This window comes from Diabrotica virgifera, chromosome 5, assembly GCF_917563875.1.
Source record: "Diabrotica virgifera virgifera chromosome 5, PGI_DIABVI_V3a".
In the NCBI taxonomy this organism is placed as follows: domain Eukaryota; kingdom Metazoa; phylum Arthropoda; class Insecta; order Coleoptera; family Chrysomelidae; genus Diabrotica; species Diabrotica virgifera.
In genome coordinates this window covers 41743063-41770295 of record NC_065447.1, presented here as the reverse complement: position 1 = coordinate 41770295, position 27233 = coordinate 41743063, and the positions used below count along the sequence as shown (strand labels likewise).

Here is a 27233-nt window from a genome sequence, read left to right as displayed (position 1 = left end):
AAAAATAATTATAGAACAGTTTTTGCTTAAAATTAGGTTATCTAGCCTCTTCCGTGGCTATTTTAACCAAAACATTTTTCACCCCCGAGAAGGGGTGGGAACCACAACCAAGATAAAAGCGCACATCGACATAGGGTAGACTTTGTTTCTTGAGCTATTTCCTACTTACTGTGAAAATATCAAGTAAATCGATCTAGTAGGATGGAATTCGGAGCCAAATATCCTCATTGACTGCCCTATAAATCTAAAAGCAGAGTAAACTGCACAGCAGACAGCAGCCATTCTAATAAAATTTTTGAATTACTGTGTATCCTCTAACTCTAACCGCAACTCATTTACGAGAGCTTAACCGGCTCTTAAGTCAATTCGATGACCCACTCATTTTCTCATCCAAAACTTCTTTTTTTTTTCACCTTTTTTTTTCGTTTTTACGCAATTGTAGGTATACTCAATTATTAAAGCTAGTGCCTCCACGTGACGTGAATCCATTTTCTTCTTGTTGTTTTTTTTTGTATAGACATGACTCTGTGTGTTTACCAAAAGAAATAAAAAGATAAACCCAAACTACATAAAAGACATAAATAATAACTTATATGCAAGTTCCCTTAATTTTCCTCACAAGCGTGTTTATTGTGTTGAATTTGTCTGTGTGTTGTTTAAGTTTTATGTCGGCTAATATATTTTTATGTTAAATAACTTTTTTCTTTAATTTTGGACCCTTTGGTTAGGGGAGGGGGTTTCCCCATTTCCCTGTCAGTAGAGCCGTCACTGGTAAGTTGTCGTTCCATCGTTTTTGTGGTCTTCCCACTCATTCCTATTGAGGAACCGTCTCTCGCTGTCCTTACTACTCTATTTGAATTGCCCAATTACAAAACTCGTTTTGTCCATTTTTTTTCAAAATTGAGTTAAGACTGCCATTTTGTAGAGTTTTTTCTCCTGCATCCAAAAAGATAAAACATTTATGTGGTGTTGCAAAAGTCGTTACAAATCTGTTTATATGTATAAAACTGTATCAGAAAATCAATAAATGCTGCAAAACACGTTACGTCCATTTTCATAATGCAGAAAAAATCGTTTTGTCCAACATAATAAAACTATTTCTAAACTCGTCATGCCTCATAACAAACTGGATTTAGCCTAATAAAATAAAAAAAAGTCAATATGTAAATTCGTACAGGTTAAAACAAATTTTATATCAAAGTTTAGGTGGGTACAAAAGATATTTTCAAGAAAGTATCCAAATCATACAAGGGGATCATTGTTTAAATAATTAAAAATGGGTCATTTTTGCAAAAAAATTACTTTTTTAACTGCTGAGGTCATTCAATTACCAACAAAGGTCTATAGGATTTTTTTCTGCAAAGTTGAAGAGCAAATATTTCTCATAAGACTTACTAAATTAAATTTGACCCCCTATTTATTTAAATAATTATATATAAATCTTTAAAAACAAATTTGCAAAAAATTATTTTTAGCGTTTTAAATAAACACTATAAAATATCTTATTTTACAGACTAAGTTGCGCTATATTACCAGTATCAAGCAAAAAAATTGGTCGAAAAATATTTAATAGTTTTTGAGATATTGAATTTGTTTATTAAATGTTACTATATTTTCAATTGCAAAAACGCGGTTGCTGCCAAAGAAATATTCACCTGCTTAAGATCTTAATATTTTTATTTTTATGTATATTTTCGATAAATGTATTGATAAATTCAAATTTCAGTTAAACTCCCCCCTAAAATGGCATTTGAAAATTATTCAAATGTGTCTATAATTTGTTTTTTTAATAACGTCGCGGGGATTAAGTATTTTGAAATGCCGTTTCGATCATTGGGTTCCTGAGATTTTTTTACTAATTAACAAAATTTTGTTTGTCATTTTTTCTTCTTCTTTTTCTTCTTGGAGTTATATTACTACGGGCCCTTTTAGGGTTAATTTTATTAAGAATGTCGAATCTCTGAGTTGTAGATTCTAGACCTAAAAATATTAAGATTGAACTAAAATCTTTTAAATAAAATGTGGCTACTTACTGAGTTACAGGGTGTTTTATTTAAAAATTTAAAAATTATTGTTACCAAGTACTTTAAAACTATTTGACGTATCCTTATCATACTTGGCAGAAAGTGTGGCTATTATACACCCTATTAAATTGTGATTAATAAACGTTTCTAGCTAGTGCCAGAGACGTACGACAGGGGATAGTGAATGATTGACTCTTCCCAAATTCTACGCCACTGAGTGAATTACTATTGTAGCGAAATTTTTCGATTCTCCAATACTTTGTATGTAAATAACTTTATTGGTATTGATAAAGTCATGAGTTTGAGAGATATTGGAAGTTTAAAATGAATGAATGAATGAATCAAAATAACTATGCCCTTTCATTTTTAACGTCCAATATCTCGAAAACTAATGACTTAATCATTACCAGTAAAGAGTATATTATTTACATAGAAAGTATTGGAGAATCGAAAAATTTCGCTAAAATAGTAATTCCCTCAGTGGCGTAGAATTTGGGAAGGGTCAACCATTAACTTGCCCCTGTCGTACGCCTCTGGTGGTAGCTAGAAACTTTTATTTATCACAATTTAATAGACTGTATAGTACCCACACTTTCTGTAAAGTATGATAAGGATACGTCAAATAGTTTGAAAGTACTTGGTGAAAATAATTTTTAAATTGTAGGGTTCCACGAAAGTAATTAGGATGGTCGGAATAATTTTGAAAATGACTGTTTGTTTGTCGAATGGAAAAGTCGATGTTTCTGATTCTTGGCAAGATGAAAGGGGAAAGGTAGATTGGATGATTGAGAGAGTTTGAAAAAGAAGTCAGTATGTTATTTGGCAGCGCTGAGGAGCGGTCGACGTTTTGGTGGATAAGTAGTTAGCAAATACCAGTGGTTGTTTGATAGTGGAGAATAGTGTTGAAAAGTGGAACGAGAGACAGATCAAATTGAGACGAAATACCTCTTTGATTCTGTATTATTGTGAGAAGGAGAGCAGAGAATTTTTGGAGTTTTGTTTGAATCGAGTACGTGTCAAAAGAGGCCCGGCTTGTTGGAGAATTGGTGCTGGTATGCTGATAGTTTTGAAGCTGGAGAGCGGAGAGGGCTTTGATGAGTAGCCTTTAACATAGTCAACGAGGGAGAGCTGTTTTGGGTCACGAGAAGACATCAGAGTGAGTGAAGCAAAAAGGTCAGTCAACTTATGTGAAAGATATTTTTATGTTCGGAAACTAAAATTTTGAGTAAAAGGCATATGAATTAAAATTCCAATATTTCTAAAAGTAAATAGGAAGTATAGCTAATCTTGCGAATACATAAATTTGTTTTGTTTAGTTTGTTTTACCAAAGTCATCGGGAACAAACCGATAAATTGTTTTTTTTTTTAATTATAATAAATTTAAGTGGTAAAGAGTTCATTCGGACATCTGTGTCCATAGGTTTTAGATTTGATAGATTTTAGAGTATTGATTTTGACAAATAAAAGACAATTCTCTATGTTTATTTTAATATTTTGCTTTATTTCTTTTCCCTATTTTATCCCGATTAGGATCAACTAAGAGATACTGAACCCACGAGAGAAGATAAGTATAACGTGAGATAATTTAGATTTTTTTTTAATAGTATAAAAAGGCACCCTGAGATTTTTTATTCATTTTTATGTATGATTTGCGACAATTAAATAATTAATCAGGTAAATAATAATTAATATAAAATTAATAAAAAGCAGATCATATCAATACTTACAATAAAATTAAAAGAAATATTTTAATTGACGACCTTGAGCAATAAGAAAATGAGAAAGACGTGAATTTTTCACGTGTTCAGCAACCAAAAAACCCCCCGAGTAATCTATTTGCATCAATTTAGTTCCGAAAACTCTAGAAACTCCAGAAGATGATCTGCCTTAGCAGAAATCTTGAGCACCAGGTGCTCCGGGAGTGGGCGACTCCAAAAACCACCGAGTTACAAGATCTGGGCTTTAAAATATAGACCTACTGATTTTTACGTGTCCATGAACCTAGCAGAGCAAGGTTAGCAGAATGGAATCAGACCAAGTGCATAATTAGGTGCTAATTAAGTACCCCAATTGCGAATTTAGTGCTCCTTTTTTTTTAAATTATGACGTGTTCTGCCAGGTACATATGAACTCAGCAGAGCACAACCATAAAAAACATCAAATCGAAAAGTGACCAAGCTTATAATTAAGTACTAATTAGGTGCTAATTTAGTACCCCAATTGCGAATTTAGTGCTCCTTTATTTTTTAAGTTATGACATGTTCTGCCAGGTACATATGAACTCGGCAGAGCACAACCATAAAAAACATCAAATCGAAAAGTGACCAAGCTTATAATTAAGCACTAATTAGGTGCTAATTTAGTACCCCAAACGTGAATTTAGTGCTCCTTTTTTTTAAATTATGACGTGTTCTGCCAGGTACATATGAACTCAGCAGAGCACAACCATAAAAAACATCAAATCGAAAAGTGACCAAGCTTATAATTAAGTACTAATTAGGTGCTAATTTAGTACCCCAATCCCGAATTTAGTGCTCCTTTATTTTTTAAGTTATGACATGTTCTGCCAGGTACATATGAACTCAGCAGAGCACAACCATAATAAAACATCAAATCGAAAAGTGACCAAGCTTATAATTAAGCGCTAATTAGGTGCTAATTTAGTACCCCAAACGTGAATTTAGAGCTCCTTTTATTTCTTGCTTTTATACCGTCATATACTGACTTTGTACTGACCTCTCATAAACTTAAATGCAGTACGCGCCAAAATTTGGAAAAAAAAAACTGAGCATGAAATTCGTTATTAGGGCACTTAATTAGCACCTAATTAGCACCTAAATTTAAGATAGGTATGTTTTGACTTTTTTGATTTTTTGAGGTAGTACTCTAATGACTTCATATGTACCCGGCAGAACATGGCTTAAAGGAAAGAAAAAATGGAGCATTTAATTCGCGATTGGGGTACTAAATTAGCACCTAATTAGTACTTAATTATAAGCTTGGTCACTTTTCGATTTGATGTTTTTTATGGTTGTGCTCTGCTGAGTTCATATGTACCTGGCAGAACACGTCATAATTTAAAAAAAAAGGAGCACTAAATTCGCGATTGGGGTACTAAATTAGCACCTAATTAGTACTTAATTATAAGCTTGGTCACTTTTCGATTTGATGTTTTTTATGGTTGTGCTCTGCTGAGTTCATGTGTACCTGGCAGAACACGTCATAATTTAAAAAAAAGAAGCACTAAATTCGCGATTGGGGTAATTAATTAGCACCTAATTAGCTCCTAATTATGCACTTGGTCTGATTCCATTCTGCTAACCTTGCTCTGCTAGGTTCATGGACATGATTTTTACATGTTTTCTTATAAAATTCGATATGACCGCAAAATTTGCATGCTCTTTTAGATGCATTTTATGCACTGCAAATGCAATTATGCATTTCCACCCATTTTTCTATTGTGAATTTTACCGTTTTTTGCTATTTCACCACGTCTAGCTAATAGGTACCTACATAATCGGTTTTCAATGGAAATCTCAAATTAACCAATCTGTAGTTTAATTCTAATCTATTCTAATCTAATCTAGTAAAGGACATGACTAGTTACTTATTTTCCGAAGCAAAACAACATGCACAGGAGAGAAAGAACTGGACAAAAATAGTCAAACGACTTACATGACGCCACTACATCCTTACGAAGGAGAACAGATAGAGGAGGAGGGAGTTTAATTCTTTCATAATATGTACCTTATCTGGAAGCATTTTTTTCAGTATTTTAAGAGTCGACTCATTCTTTGGTAACTATTATCAATTATTTACCTTTCTGGTTCGGAAAGGACTGCAATAATACTAGACACAACATTCTCGTAAAGCAATTGTGTATTTAAAAGGCAAATTACTTATGTAAGAAAAAAATAAAAGTAAACATCATTGCAAGTGCTCTTTATTTGGATAACAAAACAATGTAGTGATAATATGTGCATATTGTGTAGGCTATATTCCACATTTCAAGATTCTGTTTGCAAAAGTATTACTAGGTTTTATTCTACTCTTAATTGGAATTCATTTGGTTTAGAACAGTGTAATAAGAAACAGATGACTTCAAAATCTAAAAAAAATAATTTGATTAATATTTTCGTAATTTAATGATGAGAGCTCAATTTTTCACCATTATTTAAAAACATTTGAAAAATGCATCCAAAGGAGGGTTACTAATCAAAGGACTGCATGTTCACCAGATTTTTCTCCACTGGATTTTTTTATGGGAGACAAAAGTCGGTGGAACATAGCCCGGATCATAACTAAGGCTTGCGGCAACGCATTGTACAGGTTGAGGCAAATAAAGGGCCTATTAGAAATATCTCGAGAACTAAAGGCAATAGAATCATGAAAATTGGAATAAAGGGGTTTTGAAGGATGATCTATTAAGTGAAAATATTTTCATGTCTTTGTAACTTCCGGTTATACCGGAAGTTGCTTATAACTTCGTTTTTTTAAATGGGACACCCTGTATATTTTTACATTTTTGGATTCTCTTCGATGTCTTCTTTCTTAAAATATGAGGTTTTGTAATATTATACAGGGTATTTTAAAAGATAATTACGTTTTTTTATTAATTTCGTAGCAAAATTAACACCCTGTAGAATTGTAGTAGTTTGACATCTAAAACTCTACTTACGTTCAAATGATTTTTAATATACTCTACTATTTTTAAGAACCATTAGTATAGCCAAATTTTTAATTTTAGTATACAGGGTTGGCCGAAACTCAGAATGAGTATTTTCTGAGTTTTCTTAAATGGAACACCCTGTATTTTAGTATTCTAATGAAATGATATTTTATGGTACTTTTTTATTTCTTAAGCATTCCCTATACCTAACTGCTTTAATTTGTGCTTAATTGTTAATCGCACCAACAATCTTAACTAAGTAGGTATTTCGATAGCTAAACCATTATTGGTAATTTTAAGGACCAGTCTGGATTAATATGTATTTATTTCTGAAAAATTATTTGGGATTGAGTATTTTCACGGCCAACCTAATAAAATTTTTCATATTTTTTGTTGCAATTAATGTTTAGATTGAATCACCAATAACTCACAAATTAAAGCAGTTAGGTATAGGGCATGCTTAATAAATAAAAAAGTACTATAAAATATCATTTCACTACAATACAAAAATATAATTTCCATTTAAGAAAACTAAGAAAATACTCATTCCGAGTTTCGACCAACCCTGTATACTAAAATTAAAAATTTAGCTATACTAATGATTCTTAACAATAGTAGAGTATATTAAAAATCATTTGAACGTAAGTAGAGTTTTAGATGTCAAACTACTACAATTCTACAGGGTGTGAATGTTGCTACGAAATTAATAAAAAAACGTAATTATCTTTTAAAATACCCTGTATAATATTACAAAACCTTATATTTTAAGAAAGAAGACATCGAAGATAATCCAAAAATGTAAAAATATACAGGGTGTCCCATTTAAAAAAACTAAGTTATAACCAACTTCCGGTATAGCCGGAAGTTGCAAAGAGATGAAAATATTTTCATTTAATAGATCATCCTTCAAAACCCCTTTATTCCAATTTTCATGATTCTGTTGCCTTTAGTTCTCGAGATATTTCTAATAGGCCAGTTATCTGCCTCACCCTATATACAAGTGTACCATTTTATGATTAATACTTCCGATATAACTCACAATATTAGAGAACGCTTTGAACAATGTTACTATTACATAGGTACTACATGAAAGTTGCCCACGATATTAGCAAGTTTGAAACGCTAAGTCTCGAACGCTAAGTCACGCTAACATTCTACACGAGTGTAACCATTTTACTCCCGAAATACTCCACAATGTTAGAGAACGCTTTGTGCTTTGTACAATGTCTCTATTACCTATTGCTTGGTGGTTGTTGTGTGATTTAGAACAGTTAACAAAATAAATAAATGGTCCATTGGGTTACAGTCAGCCTCATAAACAAAATACACCTACATAATGAACAAAAAAACCGTATGTATAATGTACATAATATATTATTATGAAGGTACAATTAAGTATTAATACATGTAATCGAAATCTCCAACTTAATTTCTCGAAAACTGTCTTTCCAATGTGAACATATGAGATAGCGTTGAAAAGATGAATAGATAGCCTTAAAAATTAGATATTACGCAATACGCAATACCACTTTATATTTAAGAATTTGGCTAGACAATCAGTCAATCAACCAGTCACAACATAGTAACCACATAATTACTATCACCAGCTCAGTGGAGTAATATGTAGTGTGTGTTAAGTAAATGTCTCGTTACTTAGTAAAGTCGACTTCATTGTTTTTACATTGTTTATTGAATCCGAACGTCTGCGGTCCCTCAGGTGAGTACCGATACGACAAGGATAGAAATTATTTTTATTGAAATTTGAAAATGATTATATTTCTATACAATGTGTCCTCCTAAAAATAAAAATTTACGGGTGGAAAATTTTCAGTAACTCAACCTACATATATAATATACTTACGTATGCAAAAGTCTCCAGTGATAAAGTAATATAGCCTCCGGCTAGTACTTTCAGCTCCTTCTGGGATACTGTCATAAAAAATATCAATTGTTTTTTGAAAGATTTATTTGCAGCCAGCCAATTACAATGATAAGCAGAGTTTGTAAGTTTGTGATACTGAAAAAAATTTAAAATAGTGAATATTGAAGGTATGATTAATTGAATTATAAAATTAAACACTCAAAGACACACACAACAAAGTAAATCTCAGCTCCAGGGGATATAAGAGACTATTTTTTAAAATATTGCATGGCCTGGGAAATGGGACACGACATCACCGCACAAAAGGCCTATCGGATGCTCAATTTCAAATGATGTTAGGGCGCTATAAAGAACTCTAGCTCCCTAGATGCGTATTGACTAGAGCATTTTCTTATAATAACGAACGTTATTCCGTTATTCGATGTGTTCGTTCTATTTGCCGCGTTCCCATGTTCTCCTCATTTTATTTCAGTGTTCGTCCGGCTATGGAAGCAGAGAATCTGGTTATAGCTACTGGAGCTTTTTTTTGTTCAGTTTATTACAAATTGAAGGACACTTAAAAACATATCAAAAACACATAAGAAAAGGAGGTTGTATTTAAGCCTTAACAAAACAACTCTGTTGGGAGATAGGTACTGTTTTCATTTCACTCGAATGTTTCCAGAAGACTTTGAAAAATTAATATAGATATATCTAGTAGGTCCTTCAATTTCAAGAATATACAATGTTTCGAAAAGCTAGGCCTCTTCAAGTTGCCAATATTCATCGGAATGGGACGTTTCATCGCCGCCGGTTCATCGCCGCCGTTTCGATGCCGCCGGTTCATCGCCAGTCCATTTCATCGCCGTCATATCTCGCATTTCCTAGAATTCCTAATTAATACTAAAAATAAATAATAATTGTAACTGTCGAAAATTCGGAAATATATCAGATAGCGATTAATTGACTGGCGATGAATCGGCCGGCATCGGCATCGAACTGGCGGCATCGAAACGGCAGCGATGAAACGTCCTAGCCTAGACCCATATTCATTGGGTTTCCAATATTTATTTAAAATTTCTAAACAACGTATTGGTGTCATCGTTATAGAAACATGTTAAGCGATAATAATTCAAGTACTGAGGGATGAAATAAAGGTAACGTTATTGTCGATTTGGTACCTTTTTCTTTTTCTCTTCGGAAACTGGCAAGCAAACTATCAATCTTTTTCATGCATCACTTATTTTATTTTATTATAATATTGCCCGTGTGTTGGATTCCATAACACAGGAGAGCGTTCACACACAGCACACAGCACCCAGCAGTCCAGCTGGATTTTTGCAAGATTGGCCTGAATCCAGCTGGATCCAGCGCGGATTCAGCAAAATGTGGATTGAAAATACAAACACGATTTTATTGTTTTTTGTTCATTTTTGAACAACTTTTTTTTCAACTTTGCTTGTGTCTGCTGAGAATTGTCACGAATGAAATTTTATCCAAATGAACTTATCTGTTGTAAGAGTAATTCCTTTGAAGCAAATTTCATTGACGACAATTTTGAACTGACACAAGTTAAGTAATTTATTTTTCTTCCATGGCTTACTGAGGACGTTTGTTGATCTCATAATAAAAATCAGTCTGTATTCTAAATTTCCAAACAACAGAAACATGAATTAGTTAGTTTTTTGAAAGTGAGACCTTAAAAAACATATTTTATCTATCGTTTTACCGCCTAACCTACTTTGCACAAAACTGCACATATAGCCGTTTGCTGAGAAAGTCCTTCTTGCCTCTACGCTGGTGGGTTTTAAGGTCATCAAATGGTTATAAACCATGGACAAATGATTACCTTTCGTTCTTTCTGTCTCACAAACGGTCATTTTATTTTCTTTTTCAAAATCTTTGCGTAATTTTTTGGAGAACCAATTTTTTTTGGTTATAGAAGTATTTTCTCTCTCACGTTTCAGTTCAATCTCAAGTTCTTGTTCTAAAATAAAATTCACGGACTCCGGATTAGCAGCCCATCTTCTACTACCATTATGTCCTCTGGCACCTCTTCCACAATCACTCGTTTATTTATACGATTTAACAAATTTTTCATCTCGTGTCGCATTGCATTCTTTTTCGGCATGGGGAAATAACGAGGACTGTTTAGTCCTTCATTATCCATTTTTGGATTTTGTAAGTATGTAGCTAATGTATGTAAACTAATGTAGCTGTAATTTCAGAGAGTTCCGCGATTCTGTTACGTAATGCTTTCGATAGCTCGACACTAACGCTAGAGTCCTGGCTGAGAGGGCCTCTAAAAATCTACCCGATCTTAAAACAAATCCCCGAGATTCGAAATGAAATAAAAGCCTTTGTACTTTTATCTTCTATAATTAGCTTTAAATTAAAATAGTTAACAGCTTGCAAAATTATTAAATGACGAAAAATTAACCGTATATTTCTAAAATGGATAGTTCTAACACACCGCGTATAATTAAAATGTTAGTAAATACCATAATCCGGAATGTCAAACGTGCATTACAGTATTTCTTGTCGAACTTATTATTACCACTACACGGTATCTTAAAAAGGTTCCCTATTTACCGGCGGTGCAAAAAAACCACGCACATCTAACCGATATCAGTGATATTCTTCTGAATACTGAAATCTTGTACGGACGCTCTGATTCTGAAATTCTCATTACGCATTTCAAGGGTAAATTCTTCCCATCATATAAGCGATTCTGCTGATTCAATAAAGCAATATGATATGTATCTGACGTAATTATTATCAAAACAGAACGTATATATCTGAGTAGAAGAATGTGTCCATTCAGCGTTTTTGGAACTCCTAATATAATAACTAATGGTTTTGTATACAGGGTGCACACAAAACAAGCAACACTTAATATGATATTTAAAATGGCTCGAACACTGGCTATTTAGTTTGTTGACAAATTTCATGGTTGTGTCAGCCGTTATCAAAGTGGACTCTCTTCTGCAAAGAGCTTCTACAACCAGTTTCACCGGTTGAAAAGTATCAACTTATTGCAGTGGCGTGCTGGAACTTTTCAAGCGGCCCGGTGATTTTATAAAAAAGCGGCCTTCCATCATTTTACCTTCTATTATCAGGATGTTTTATTGTTATTTATAAAATCAAAAAAAAAACAAAAATATAAATTATTTTTAAATCAAACATACAACTTTAAATGATTAATTATTTATATGGGAAATAAGCCACAATTAAAATGAAAAAAATAATTTTATTAACGTTTCGACGCCCAAATCGGGTGCCGTTGTCAAAATACAAAATATTACTAAAATAAACTAAAGTGTTGTTGCTAAGCAAAAAAATTCTTCTAATAATTTATTTAATCTCACTCATTTATATTGGCAATTCAGACATATATTATACATTTTAAAGTAGAAGACTTTAAAATGATATTGCCAATATTTATGAGTTGCGTTCCTGGGACGACTTACTGAAAGATAGTTCATTCGATTACATGAAATTAACCCCAACTCAAGAATATCCGTCATAAAAAATTATAGCATGTGATATGTCTTTAAAAAGACAACCAAATGCAACGACAGTAAAATTCTCGCGTTAGAGACTTCATAGTAAATCACAAGGGAAAACCAGGAAAAACCCTGTGATACTATCCCGACATCGTAAGTATTTGGTCTTACATTAATTTACTCTCAAAAAATAATACCAAATTCTGACTTGTAACATGTTTAAATTATAAATAATATTAATAATACTAGATATATAAGTAATACTAAAATATAAAATATGTACTAGCTCGATATTATTGACTTACTAATCTTGGTATTTTCTTTCTATTGACTTCCTCTTTCAGTATGGGTAACCACATCCTACTGCATTCTACCGAGGAATTTGCGACACAATTGGTTTCATTTAGCATAATTAGAGCCGCTTCTTTGATTTTTCTCTTTTTACTATCTGATTCTTTCAGGACTATACTTGAATCTCTCCACTGAACTCTATGTTCATTATCCCATGCGTGTTGACATATTTGAGATCTCTCAAATTCTCTATTTTTAATATAAGATTGATGTTCACTTATTCTAACGTCTAATGGTCTTGATGTCTCACCTAAATAAAATTGTTCGCATTCACAAGGTATTTTATAAATGCAATTCTTTGTTCTTTCTTGATCATTGTTAGGTTTAGTTTTAGATAGAATAGATCTCAATGTGTTTGTTGTTTTGAATGTTGTTGAAATGTTGAATTTATTTCCTATTGTTTTAAGTTTCTCGGATAGTCCTTTTATATATGGTATTGATATTTTCCTCGTATTATTTCTGGTGAATGTTGTAGGATCCCGTTCTAAGTTGTTTTGTTCCATTCGATCCAATCTTGACAATTCCTTATTTATAAACGATAAAGGATAATCATTTTTTAATAAAACAGATGTTAACAATTGTTTTTCTGCTAAAAAGGAATTTTCGTTAGAACAAGTAATTTTGGCTCTATCATATAAGGATTTAATGATTCCCTTTTTAACGTTGATGTTGTGATTTGACTTGTAATTGAGATATCTGTTGGTGTGTGTTGGTTTTCTATACACTTGAGTCTCATATCCAATATCCTTCTTTGAGATCAAAACATCGAGGAAAGGTAGGCTGTTATTGTATTCCTTTTCCATTGTAAATTTTATTGTCTCTTCTTGATCGTTTATAATATTCAGGAACGTATCCAACAATTCTGATCTATGAGACCATATTGAAAACACATCATCTACATATCTCCACCATACTGTGGGTTTTAAATTTTGTTTAGAAATAATATTAGTTTCGAAATCCTCCATAAATATATTAGCCAATAATGGAGATAAAGAAGAGCCCATTGCTAGACCAAAATTTTGTTTATAGAATTCATTGTTTAGTTGAAAATAGGTATTATGGGTACATAATGTCAATAACTCCATTATAGCTGATACATTTAGTCTTGTCCTAGTTGCCAATGTATTATCATTCTCTAATTTCGTTTTGATTATGTTTAAAGTTTTATCTAATGGTACATTTGTAAATAAACTGTTTATGTCAAAACTTACTAAAATATTATTTGGATTAAATTCAATAGTTGATAATTTGTTTAAAAAATGTTTTGTATTTTTTATAAAAGTGTCATCATTATTAGCAAATGGTTTTAGAATGTTTAATAAGAATTTTGATAGTTCACTACAAGGAGAATTGATGGTACTACAAATGGGTCTAAGTGGTATGTTCGCTTTATGAATTTTCGGCACTCCATAAAAATGTGGTGTCTTACTGTAGTGAGGTGTCATTAATTTTCTTTGATAGTATGTTAGATCATTTTTAAATTTGAATAAAACTCTATATATTTTGTTTTCCAGTGTCTTCGTTGGATCCTTCGTTAATTTGCTATAAGGTCCATTTGTAATTAGATCTGTAATTTTGTCCTCATATTGTATTTTATTCATTATTACAGTTGCATTGCCTTTATCCGCTGGTAGGATTGTTATGGAGTCATCATTTCTTAAAGTTTTTAAAGCTTTCATTTCCTCTTTGCTGATATTCTGTTCAATTTGATTAGACTTTTCCAATTCAAGTTTACATAGTACCCTATATTGTTCTTTTTCATGAGTTGGTAGACACTGGGATATTTTCTCCACTGAGGTGATTATGTCCATAGAGGTATATATTAACATAGAGGGAGCCTACCTTCCGCGCTTCCTGACGACAAGATCTCAGGGGACTGGTTTGCTGCATCTCTTTCTAACACATTGTATCGAGAATCTATAATGACATTCAGTGTGAATATAGGCACGGAAGAGGAGGACAACTGTAGCAGCTTTACTATGCGTAAGAGTGAAACAGCACTAATCCAAATAAAAAAGATGGTGTCGTCACTTCGCTCTGAATGACACTCTCTCTATGCTAATATTTAACTCTATGATTATGTCTAATTTTGGAATAGATGGATGAGTAACAGCATAGTTTAAACCTTTTGACAATACCAAATTTTCCGTTGCATTTAAATGTCTATTTGATAGATTGACAACTGTCGCTAATATGTCATTATTTCTATTTAGGTTATCAAAAGTATGTAAACTATTTTGTTCTAAAAGATTATTAAATTTATTTAAATGTATATTTCTTTGTTTCTGATATGAATTTTCATAAATTATGTGTAAACTAAAAATAATTCGATCAAAATCAGAATTTGATATCATTCCGAAAAGTAAATCTTCAATACTTACGATGTCTTGTTCGATAAAAAATAAATTTGACCTGTGAAATTGCAACCTTTCCCGGATCATCGACAAACTGGCTCTATGTAGAATATTTTGGAGTCTTCTGCTTGAGTATGCTGGCCGTAACCTCAAGCCCTTTGGTATTATGTTGTTATTTCTACATCTTCTTAAAAATTTTATTGAATTTTGACAATGTGCCAGTTTCTCGTAGAAGGTTTCCAATTTCCTAAAATTTTGACACACGATAGGCCCATACCGGTTTCTTAATGTTGTTCTGAAGCTATTTTCTTGTGGCATTTTTATGATTAATTATTTATATGGGAAATAAGCCACAATTAAAATGAAAAAAATAATTTTATTAACGTTTCGACGCCCAAATCGGGTGCCGTTGTCAAAATACAAAATTATAAAATAAACTAAAGTGTTGTTGCTAAGCAAAAAAATTCTTCTAATAATTTATTTAATCTCACTCATTTATATTGGCAATTCAGACATATATTATACATTTTAAAGTAGAAGACTTTAAAATGATATTGCCAATATTTATGAGTTGCGTTCCTGGGACGACTTACTGAAAGATAGTTCATTCGATTACATGAAATTAACCCCAACTCAAGAATATCCGTCATAAAAAATTATAGCATGTGATATGTCTTTAAAAAGACAACCAAATGCAACGACAGTAAAATTCTCGCGTTAGAGACTTCATAGTAAATCACAAGGGAAAACCAGGAAAAACCCTGTGATACTATCCCGACATCGTAAGTATTTGGTCTTACATTAATTTACTCTCAAAAAATAATACCAAATTCTGACTTGTAACATGTTTAAATTATAAATAATATTAATAATACTAGATATATAAGTAATACTAAAATATAAAATATGTACTAGCTCGATATTATTGACTTAAATTTTGGGCGTCGAAACGTTAATAAAATTATTTTTTTCATTTTAATTGTGGCTTATTTCCCATATAAATAATTAATCATAAAAATGCCACAAGAAAATAGCTTCAGAACAACATACAACTTTAAACTCAATGATTTTTTTTAATTTGATATATTTTTTTATTTAATAATAAGCAATAATTTTACAAATAATAAATGACATGATTGCCAATATTGTATACAGTAAGGCAGAAACCATGATTTCCTGAATACATATACCTAATATGAATTTGCATGATTTGTAAGATGAAAGTAAAATAAAATTTTGAGAATTTTTCAATCATGTATTAAGTTGAATTTTAGTAAATCGATTATACAAGAGAGCACAAATACAAGTACAGTGCAAATACTTTAATTTGACAATATTTAAAATGTTAATAAAACGCAATAATCAAAACATTATTTTGCAATTATTTTATAAAATAATAACTTAACTCTCGACCAATAATTTCCGCATTAAAGTAGATTTTTGAGCAAATTCGTCCATTATTTCATCATTTTTAAGCTCATACAGAGTTTCTTTTTCTATAGCCATTAGCATAAATGTTTCCAAATGATCTTGTGTTAAAGTACTTCTTAACTGATTTTTTATGTATTTCAACGTTGAAAAGCTTCTTTCGCAAGATTTATGTGCCACTGAAATAGTTAATAAATGCTTATATACTATTTAAATTGGGATAAGTACACTGATATAAGTTGTACTTATACAAAACAGCGTAATAGCAAGCTATACAATCTTTATACTTTTTAGTACCATACTGAGGTGAAGTTTTCACGATATCAACAACATTGTCACTTGTTATTTCATGGTTCATGTTCATTATCACTTAGATTAATAATATCATCCTTCATAATTTCTGTAGACTGAACATATTCATCATTAACTCGATCTTCTATAATTGTAGTATTTTGCAAAATCCTATTTTTTAATTCAATCCATTTATCAGCACAATCCACAAGTTCTTCTCTAATTGCAGTCGTAGATATGGTAGGATAAAAATTTCTTAATTTTTCAGTAAATGATTTAAATGCCGTTAAAGTATACCATTTTTTATTGTGTCAAAATTTCTAGGATGTAGAGTGCTTATGGCATCATAAAACGATTTGTCTTGATCAAACTGTTTTTCAATACTTCCAATAATTTGGAAAAAATGTGTAAGATATTTTTTATTCTGCAGAGTACATACATGTTTTACGGAAATTGGAAAACCATAAATATACTTGTATGTATGAAAATAAATATTATCTGTAGCAATCTGTTTATGTATATAGATTTACTTGCTATATTTTACCATTAAAAAAAATAATTTTTTTTTAAATGTTTTATTAATAATATTAGCAAAATTAAAATTCGATTAGAAATTAAAAAATATTTTTTTCTAAAAATTTTTGTGAAAAAAACCTATCTGACCGGCCTCAAGAGGCCGCGGCCTCTCGGTGATTGCACCGATTCATTTATATGGCCAGCACGCCACTGACTTATTGATTATCGACCACTCGCCAGCAGAGAATTTTATCGCAGAATAAATATCTATCAACACTTTATCGATGCAAAATTTTAGGCTGTAGAAACGTTCCAGTATACTAAGCAAACTGTTGCTGACACACGGCTTTGAATAAAGAGGCCAATGAAAACATGAAGTAACTTATTTCGAAGTTGATACGTTTGCGGACCCGCGCTGCTCATTATAAAAAAAAGACGCTGGATCCAGCTGGATTGCTGGATGCTGGATCCAGCAATTGCAATCCATAATACAGAACAAATCAAAGTTCTTTTTTAATTATATATTTTCGCGAACACAACGAATACACTAAATCCCTTTACCCACTGAGCATCAACGAACAAATGCTCGCTTTTGATCTTTCAGCAGTTACCGACACCACCGACACTCCTCCAAAAATGATCGGCTTGTTCGGTTCGGCAGAATTTTGCTCGCGAACACGTACTAACTAGAGCACAATGTTACAGCGCGCTCTGCTCGTTTGGTTCGTTCGGAGAAAAATGCTTAAGGGAGTACGCATACGCACCTTTAGGAAGCATTTTTAGATGGGGTGATTTACATCAAATCAACATAAAATGAGTTCTATCTTATGCAGTTTTCTTTTCTGAAGAGCGTCTATGGATGATATTTTTGTTGGAAATTGCTGACAAACTCATTCAAAAATTCATTTCCAATTGGAGCCAAGCGATGAAATTATTTTCTTTGCAGACGATCTTCTTTATTTTCAAATCTCAAAGCACTGCGTATAAAAAGAAATCATTTGTATTCAATACAAGATTTTTGATTTTTTTTTTGGCCGGTAACCTTCTGCTTGACGCTTTAAATGCGCGATAAGCTTACAATATTTGCTGATATCTACGTCGCTATTTATACGTAGCACAGATTTGATCATCGAATAATTCGACCACAAAGATGATGGCTTCCATACCTTTGCCTTCTTCTCAAAATACGCCAGAAATACATTTTCAGTATATTTCCCAGAAACGCATTTCGCTTCACACCATTTCTCAAACTTATTATAAGCGATATCATATTGCATTCTGGAATTCCTCGGCAACAAATCCAGGATAGCTCGACTGGCCGTTACCTCTATATCTTGAAATTGATCTTTTTCTACTTTATTTTCTTCCATTTGAACGAAAAATCCACAACCGCGTTTTAAAAAACTAACACACGTCTGATAGATGCTTCAAAACTTCCGTAAACAATTAAGTCAACAATGGTTGCTAAGGTCCGTAATATACGATGCAATTTAAAACTATCTCCTTTCGATTTATTAAAGGTTTTTTAAAATTTAATTTAAACTGTATTACCTATTGCATTTTAACACGTTTGTAGAAAAAATATTGTATGATATAGGCGTCAAAAGTACATTTTTAAGGCACTCATGTAAATTGCGTGCCTTAAAATGTACTTTTAACACATATTTAACACTTATATAATAAATAACTATTCGTAAAAGCATCGTAGACTGCTCAATATATCCAAGGAAGTTGGGTGTGACGTTACATAGACAGGGTTGACTGAAGCTCCCAGGTTTCGAAACAAAGAACTTTTAGGCCTTAGCGATCGAGTTTATTTACTCAACGGGATTTGACTTACCTTGACAGTAGCTTCATTACCAAAATAACAGAGAACAAATACTTCTACTAAAATAAATAATTGATACAATACAGTGGACAAAAATTCCAAGTTCAACTCTGTCACCTTAAAATATATAAAATAAATATTAAAATATATAAAACAAATAAATCTATAATATCCTAAATTTGAAGTATTTAATAAGAAAACCAATTAATTATTATCAAACCCTTATCAAACCTATATTTTAATATCAAACAATAGCAATTGAATTATTTTGCCATTTTGTCATCATATCAGGGCTGTGACTACCATTGGGGCAACCGGGGCAGTGCTCGGGGCCCGCAGAGGCACCCGTTTGGTTTGCAATGCATAGATTTTAACGAGATCAAATAAACTTTTCAAAGTATTTTCAGTCAAATTCTACTTCGAGTTGTCCGGTTGTGATAAGTATGTACATGGCATATTAATTCCAGTGGCGGCCCGTGAGGTAGTGCCATAGAGCCATGGCACTACCTTGCTAACTATGCAGAAACATATTTTTTATCTTAAAAACATTTTAATGCCTGTTTATTTTTTTTTGTGAATATTTCTCTTTATTTTTATAAATTATATCAAATCTGGCAACTGTGTAGCGCAATGCAAATCTACCGACTCTGGCCACCCACAGCTGACCGGATAAAGGATCAAAATCATAAAAATCCCGGTGCCGAACGGCATAGTGGCTCGTGAGAAAAGAGAAAGATTGTATGAGCATCCTGTGTAAGTGACAGAGAGAGAGCGGTATTGCACTTTTAACATACGTTTAAATTGGAGTCTCCGTGCCAGGCTCGAAATCTCGAAAAGGAAGTTAGTGGATCTAAGATACAATGTTTTAGATCTACATATTTCTAGTTTCTTTACGCGTTCGCTTGACGCTATTGTGTTTATTGTCTACTACTGTATTGTATATTTGCGTTTATACTCTACTATATTTTTTAATTTGTAATTATTAGTTAGTGCGTTGTGATCGTGGGTGTCGTAGGTATAAAAATAATATTTTGATTATTTTCTACGTTTAATTTATTTATTGACAATGAATCAAATTAGTATATTAAAAAACTCTTTTGGTGGTTTTTCGTTAGAAAAAAAACTACAAATTAAAGAACTTGGTCGGCCTTTACCCGATTTAAAAATTGAAAAACAAAGTGGAAATGGACAAAAACTTCGCTGTCGTAAGTTTAATAAAATTATTTATGATAAAAATAGCTGGTTGTGTGGTTGCGAACAAACTAATAAACTCTTCTGTTTTGTATGCGTTTTGTTTGGAGGTGACGAGACTTGGTCAAACAAAGGCACCGATGATCTTGTAGATATATGGGAGAAATTGAAATCCCATGAAAAATCTAAAGTGCACATGAATAACGTTTTTAGCTTTTCAATGCTTGGTAAGTTAAATATAAAAACCCAATTAAATTCAGCTTATCGTGATACTCTATTTATATTTTATATCCTTTTTGACCATATCGTAAAACCGCCACAAAAAATTTAGGCAGCTGCCCGGATTCTGGCACTACCTTCCTAAAGTTATACGAGCCGCCACTGATTAATTCTAACAACTTCAATGATCGATTTTAACCTGTTTCACCTGCACCATTATAAAAAAATTTGTCTCAAAATATCTCCATGAAATCATCCCATTTTCTTCGCTTTCAATCCACAAAGCAGCTCCGTGTTTTAGGCTTCTTATAATTTCTTTGCAGGCTTCGAAAATCTGCATGTTGGAATTTGTTTTTTAAGATTTTAATGAAAGGTACCGGATGTCGTTTTCTAAAATCCCCGCCAAATTGGATTCTGATCTCATTAGAGCTGTATACAATTACTTCCCGACGGTCTCCTCCTATTTGACACTTTCCTATCAACTTCAGTTTTTGTTCCACTTTTTTATATCGAATTTTAACGTATTCTCGAATTATTCTTCCGCTTTTCCAATTTTCTGTATCTCCTCAGCAATCTGGTTTACCTCTTCCTACATTTTCTCTAAATAAATTTTCATATCTTTATATTTTTCCATTCAGCTTTGAAGTTTCAAGAAATTTTCTTCTTATTATTCATTGTTTTGTATTGTTGTTCTTATTGTTTTATCTTATTTTGTTTTATCATCTGTTAATTTTGTTGTTTTTCTTTTTAAATTCTAAAGCGTTTTCTTGTCTTTCTGCTACTAGCCTATTATCTTCCATTCGTCGTTTGTCGTTTATTCTTTCATTCTTCTTTTATTGCTTTTATTTGACTTGTTTGTCTCTATAAAGCCCTTTCTTGTCTTTTTGTTCATAATTTATTCTCTTCTTGGTGTGATTTCATCATTTGAAACAATTGTTCAAACCTTGCTTATGTTTTGAAGTGCCTTTCAAGTCGAGTTCTGACAAAGTAATAAAAGAACCTTCAGTCATGGAATGAATTAAAATGCGTTTTCAAGGGGTTAATATCAAAAATTTTTCCGGACCCCACCTTCCGCTGGGTGGTAAACCCCCAGACCCCCGATAGGGGGCCCCCACATCACGTTTGCCCCGGGGCCCTAACATCGTACTTACGGCCCTGCATGATATCAACGTGTTTGTTGTTTCTTCATCCTAATTTGAATTGAAAAGTCTTCCTCATTGGGGATGACAGTAAAACAGTAAATTAAATAAATAATATTACCGTCGAAAGCTTGAATAACGTTGTACACAGAATTAACACACTGACAATAAATTGACCAAATGTCGCTACAGTGAAAATGGATTCGGTTTTTTCTGCAAATCTAAAAAGCAACACAAAATTTAATCAACTTAAATAACATATTAAAATTCGGTTAACCTTTTTTGCAGGAATCAAATTTAACTAATTGTTTTATATTATAAAAAAAGAGTGATATATAAAAGGTTAAAAAAATTGGAAACAGTAGAAATAAGAAAAGCTCTTCATACATAGGTACTGTATGAAGAGCTAAAAATCAGGTACATAAATATAAGCAAAGAAAAATCAAAAACAATGATAATTGGAAGACAAAAAGAAAAACATAAAATAGAAGTAGATGGCAAGCAACTTGAACAGGTAGACAGATATAAGTATTTGGGGGTAATCATAAGCCGGGATGGAAAATTAGAATATGAGATAAATGAAAGAATTGCAAATACTGGTAAGCTGTACAATAATCTCAAGCGTAACTTTTTAAGTAAGAAAGAAATACCTAAGAATATAAAAACGGAAATGGAAAAAAGATTGTGTGAAACCCACTGTAACCTATGCCTGTTAATCTTAGGCATTAACAAAAAATCAAAAGAAAAAAGAATATACTAATAAGCACAGAAATAAGATTTTTGAGAACAATAGAGGGAAAAACAAGAAAAGATAAAATTAGAAATAAAACCTTTAGAGAAAATCTGAAAATACACCCAGTTACCATAACAATCGAACAAGGACAACTTAGATGGCTCGGACATGTCTGTACTGAGAAGAGGAGAAGAAAAAATAGTAAGACATATATATGAAGCAAAAGATATGGGAAGAAAGAAGAGAGGAAGACCAAAATAGACGTGGACAGAAGAAGTGAGGAAAGCGGCCGACAAAAGAGGAATAAAATGGGAGGAAACAAAAGCATTGACCATGGATAGAAGGAAATGGAAGGAAATGTGGAAGAAAACGACGGAAAACCCAACTCCGCAATAACTCACACCGAAAGGTAGAAGAGAAATATAACCAAGTACAACAAAACACAAGTTCAAAATGGTGAATATATAGAGTTAAAAAAATGTTCAAAAATATTAGTTTCCTTAATAAAAAGTTTAAGAAAATACATCTCTCTAGAAAATTTGTAGAAAATAACACCAAGAAAATTTAAAATTGAACAGTTTGTTACTTACTTTAAAATACATATATGTTGTTTGACACATTTGCGTAGATTTTTAATCATTGCAGTATTTAATGCACTTTCGGTCTGATCTGTGTGTCTGCTATCGATTTTAGAATATTCCTCTATATTTATCAATGAATCACATAACAACATACATTGAGCACAAAGTACCATGTATAATCCTGAAAGAAAAAAAATACAACATATCCAAATATGCAATTAGATCATTATTTAATGTAATAAATGTCAAGCTTCAGACAACTAGCAGTTTGGCTTGAGAAACGCTTTTGGAACAAACAAGCACTATTTACTATAAGCCTGCCCCTGCGTAATAAAGAGATCAAAGAAAGGAATATTTATAGGTTTTGATGGACTACGAGGTAGCTTTTGATCGAGTTCAGCATCATCAAGTCGATAGAAACATGTACACTGGGAGGCATAAGTTAGGGATACAGAAAATTATGCTCATTTTCATAGTTGATTTTTTCGTGGACTGATCAATGAATTCCGCTAATTTTTTTTATTATTTTAGATTGTTCTTTAGTATTTACAGAGTTGTGCAAAGGTTTACTCAAACTTCTTTTTTGTAAATGATATATATTTTTATTTTTCTTTTTTGTACTTATACCTGGTGGAAAAAAAACAAATGTTTTTCTTAAGTTAAACTTGCGACACCCTGTAGGGAGGGGAGGACGAGGTACAAATGTGAGCATATATCGGAATCGTATTGTAGTCTTATGTTTTGTAAACATTTTGTTTTTTGAGTTTATATGAATGGACCAACAACCTGGATATTTCGTGAAAAGTTGGGTCTTATCGTATTGAAAACGTGGTTAAAAATGTGATTAAATGTGGTTTCTAACTTTTTTTAAATTCTTTTGTTAGAATACCTTTCTCTCTCTGGCTTACTTATGCTACCTACCCGTTGAATCATTGCAAGATCATTTTATTCTGATTTATGTTATTGCAAAAAAGGTTTTTTTGATAAATAAATTAAATAACTTTTAAACTAATTGATATTTTTGACACCATAAAGCACAACTTTCTACGCAACATGAAGGCTCTAGTTCATTTTTTACAATAGCTATAAAAATTATTAAGAGTTCTTAAGTTATTTAAATTGCTTTACTTTTTACTGGTACGCGAAAGTTTTTAAAATAGTGCATTTTTGGCATTAAATGTTATTACTTTAGTGGGTACACTGAACCCATTACAGAAAACATAGAGGTTTGGGTTATCAAGGTCTATAAATTTCAAAAAAATTGTCACATCTGGTCAAAGTCACGGGAATACCTACTTTCTTTCTTTGGACTAATTGTCAATAATTCAGACGGCAGTTAAAACACCAAAGAGGGTAAAAAAGGGTCACGATTGCAGTGTATATTAATTAGTATGTTGAGGACCATTTCCTTAAAAAAGTCGCCGGTCACTTGACTCGCTCAGTTCGTTTTCTTGGGTCATAAAGTCATAATTTCAAGCTCATAAAATAAAGTATCACTTTACTGACATAATAATTATGGTACAAAGACAGCCATTATACAGTATGATGCAAATGTTTGGAATAAATTTGTTATTTCATAAGCCGGCGACTCTAACGAAAAATCCTGAAACAGGTTTTTGCCGTATACATCGTACCGTACTAATAAAGTCAATTTGGGCGTTATGACGTAATCGATGATTTTTTTAAATGGAAATAGGGGTCTTGTGCTAGCTCATTTAAAAGGTATTTAATTCTCTATTCAGTAATGTACACATTGACATAATTATTTACACAGAGTATCCACAAAAATTTTTTTAATTACATTAAATGATAAAAAGAAGAATGTATGTAATTTTTTTTATTCAAAATACATTCTAGAGCTGTAAAAAAATAGAAAAAATGTTTATTTAACAAATAAAAATTGTTTTTCGCTTAAATTCAATATTTAAACTGTAACCCACTGCCTCATGGCAGTTTGAACATTGAGTTTAAGGGAAAAGTAACGTTTATTTATCAAATAATCATTTTTTTCTGTTCATTTTGTCAACAGTAGAAAGTATTTTGAATTTTGAATTAAATAAATTACATACATTCTTCTTTTTGTGTCAATTAATTTAATTCAAAAAATGTTTTTTGCGCACCCTCTATAAATAATTGTGTTAATGTTTATATTATTGAATAGAGAATTGAATAGCCTTTCAAATGAGCTGGCACATGGCCCTTATTCTTAAAAACATCATCGATTAAGTCATAACGCCCAGATGGATGACGCCACTAAAACAAGATATACGTCAAAAAATCATAATTTAAAAATTAAAATTGGCCTGTTTCACGATTTTTTCTTAAACCCGCCGGCTTATGAAATAACGAATTTAAGTACGTTTAAGTAGAAAACTATTTTCATATTTATATAGGAAAAATCTTGAAAGGTTGTTGTTCCTGTATATGACATAATATACAGGGTGTAACGAAAATACAGGTCATAAATTAAATCACATATTCTGAAACCAAAAATAGTTCGAATAAACCTAATTTACCTTGGTACAAATATGCACATAAAAAAGTTACAGCCCTTTGAAATTACAAAATGAAAATTTTTTCGAATATATCGAAAACTATTAGAGATTTTTTATTGAAAATGGACAAGTGACATTCTTGTTGCAGGAACATCTTAAAAAAGAATTATAGTGAAATTTGCGCACCCCATAAAAATTTTATGGGGGATTGGTTCCCTTAAACCCCCCCAAACTTTTGTGTACGTTCCAGTTAAATTATTATTGTGGTACCATTAGTTAAATTCAATATTTCTAAGACTTTTTTTCCTCTTAGTATTTTTTCGATAAGGCAGTTTTTATCGAGTTGCGGCTTCTTTTTTAATATGTTTACATACAAATTTTATGGGGGTTTTGTTCCTTTAAACCCCCCAAATGTTTGTGTATGTTCCAATTAAACTTTTACTGCGGTACCATTAGTTAAACACAGTGTTTTTAAAACTTTTTTGCCTCTTTGTATTTTTTCGAGAAGGCACTTTTTATCGAGATATTACTTCTTTTTTAATATGGTTCAAAATATACCTAAAAATGTAAATCATAAATAAATTTTCATATTACAGTGGAACCTCGATAAGTCGGCCCCCGATAACCCGGAAGTCCGGCTAACCCGGACCGATTTTCATCGGACAAACATTTTAACAATAAAAATGTATGTATTATGTTAAAACATTTTATCTGCAGCCGCTTCTGGAATGTCTTAAAAATATCGAATTTCATTGATAAAACTTCCCTTCAATCATAATATAATATTTGAGAGATAATGGGTATCTGTGTAATTTGAACTATATGATGGTAAAAATGACTCATGCACACGGCGGCGGCAGAGCGACGTTCATTATCGCAAACAACAGGCACCTGTTATTCCTTTATTTATTTTCAACTGTCTTTTAAAAAATTGTTTTTTAAACAATGGTCTTTTAAACAATGAAAGAGTCACTGTTCTTAAATTACATAACACGTTCCGATGGAAGACCAGACGAAATTGACACAACCAAACTGACTGAGTTTTTTTACCTAGAAATGAATAATACTCTATATTGTCTATACTATATTGTCTATACTAAACTATATACAACCATAGGTAACTGTGCATATATATTTCATATTATTTTGCTTATAAGGGACTTTATCTATAAGTATACCGTATTTTATTAATTTTTACCATGCTCTCCGGCTAACCCGGATTTTCGATAACCCGGATCGGCCGCGGTCCCGATTAATCCAAGTTATCGAGGTTCCACTGTATTACCAAGCCTCCATAATCGTACTTAGCCATATACAAATATGTGGTGGATTTGACAAATATTCAAAATATCTCGATAAAAACTGACTTTTCGAAAAAGTACTGTGAGACAAAAAAGTTTTTAAAATACTGTGTTTAACTAATGGTACTACAATAATAATTTAATTGGAAGGTGCACAAAAGTTTGGGGGGGTTTAAAGGAACAAAACCCCCATAAAATTTTTATGGGGTGTCCAAATTTCACTATAATTTTTTTTTAAGATACTACTACCATAAGAATACCACATGTCTATTTTCAATAAAAGATCTCTAATAGTTTTCGATATATTGGAAAAAATCGATTTTCATTTTGTAACTTCAAAGGGCTGTAACTTTTTTTATGTGCACATTTGTACTAAGGTAAGTTAGGTTCAATCGAACTATTTTTGGTCCCAGAATATGTGATTAAATTTATGACCTGTATTTTTGTTACACCCTGTATAATTGTTTAAATACATAAATACTATTGTGGCAAAATGCTGAGAAATAAACAACAGCTATTGTCTTCTTCTTAATTACGGGGATTTGGCTTTTTCTGGTCCTTATTCACAAGAGTACAATTATCTCCTGTTTGACTATCGTCATATTGTCTCTTGCCTTTAAGAGAACTACCAAGTCCTCTTAGTAGTCTTCATTTTTTATTTTCTTCTTCGAAGATTTCTTCGATTTTGCTGTTGTTTATATCCAAGATATTATTTCTGACTGCTTCTTGTTTAATCTAGCTGTTTC

The 27233-nt window shown here is 31.9% G+C and overlaps 1 protein-coding gene across 1 annotated transcript in view; it reads right to left on the bottom strand.

The window, feature by feature from the left end:
• Positions 1-6075: 6075 nt before the first annotated feature.
• The window catches only part of LOC126885355 (odorant receptor Or1-like), a 66497-nt gene continuing 45339 nt past the window's right edge, over positions 6076-27233 (bottom strand). The window contains exons 4-8 of the mRNA XM_050651912.1: positions 22701-22872; positions 21499-21598; positions 18841-18945; positions 8555-8710; positions 6076-6132 (exon numbers count right to left, since the gene is read on the bottom strand). Coding sequence (XP_050507869.1) covers positions 6076-6132; positions 8555-8710; positions 18841-18945; positions 21499-21598; positions 22701-22872 — 590 coding nt within the window. The remainder of the gene's footprint in view (positions 6133-8554; positions 8711-18840; positions 18946-21498; positions 21599-22700; positions 22873-27233) is intronic.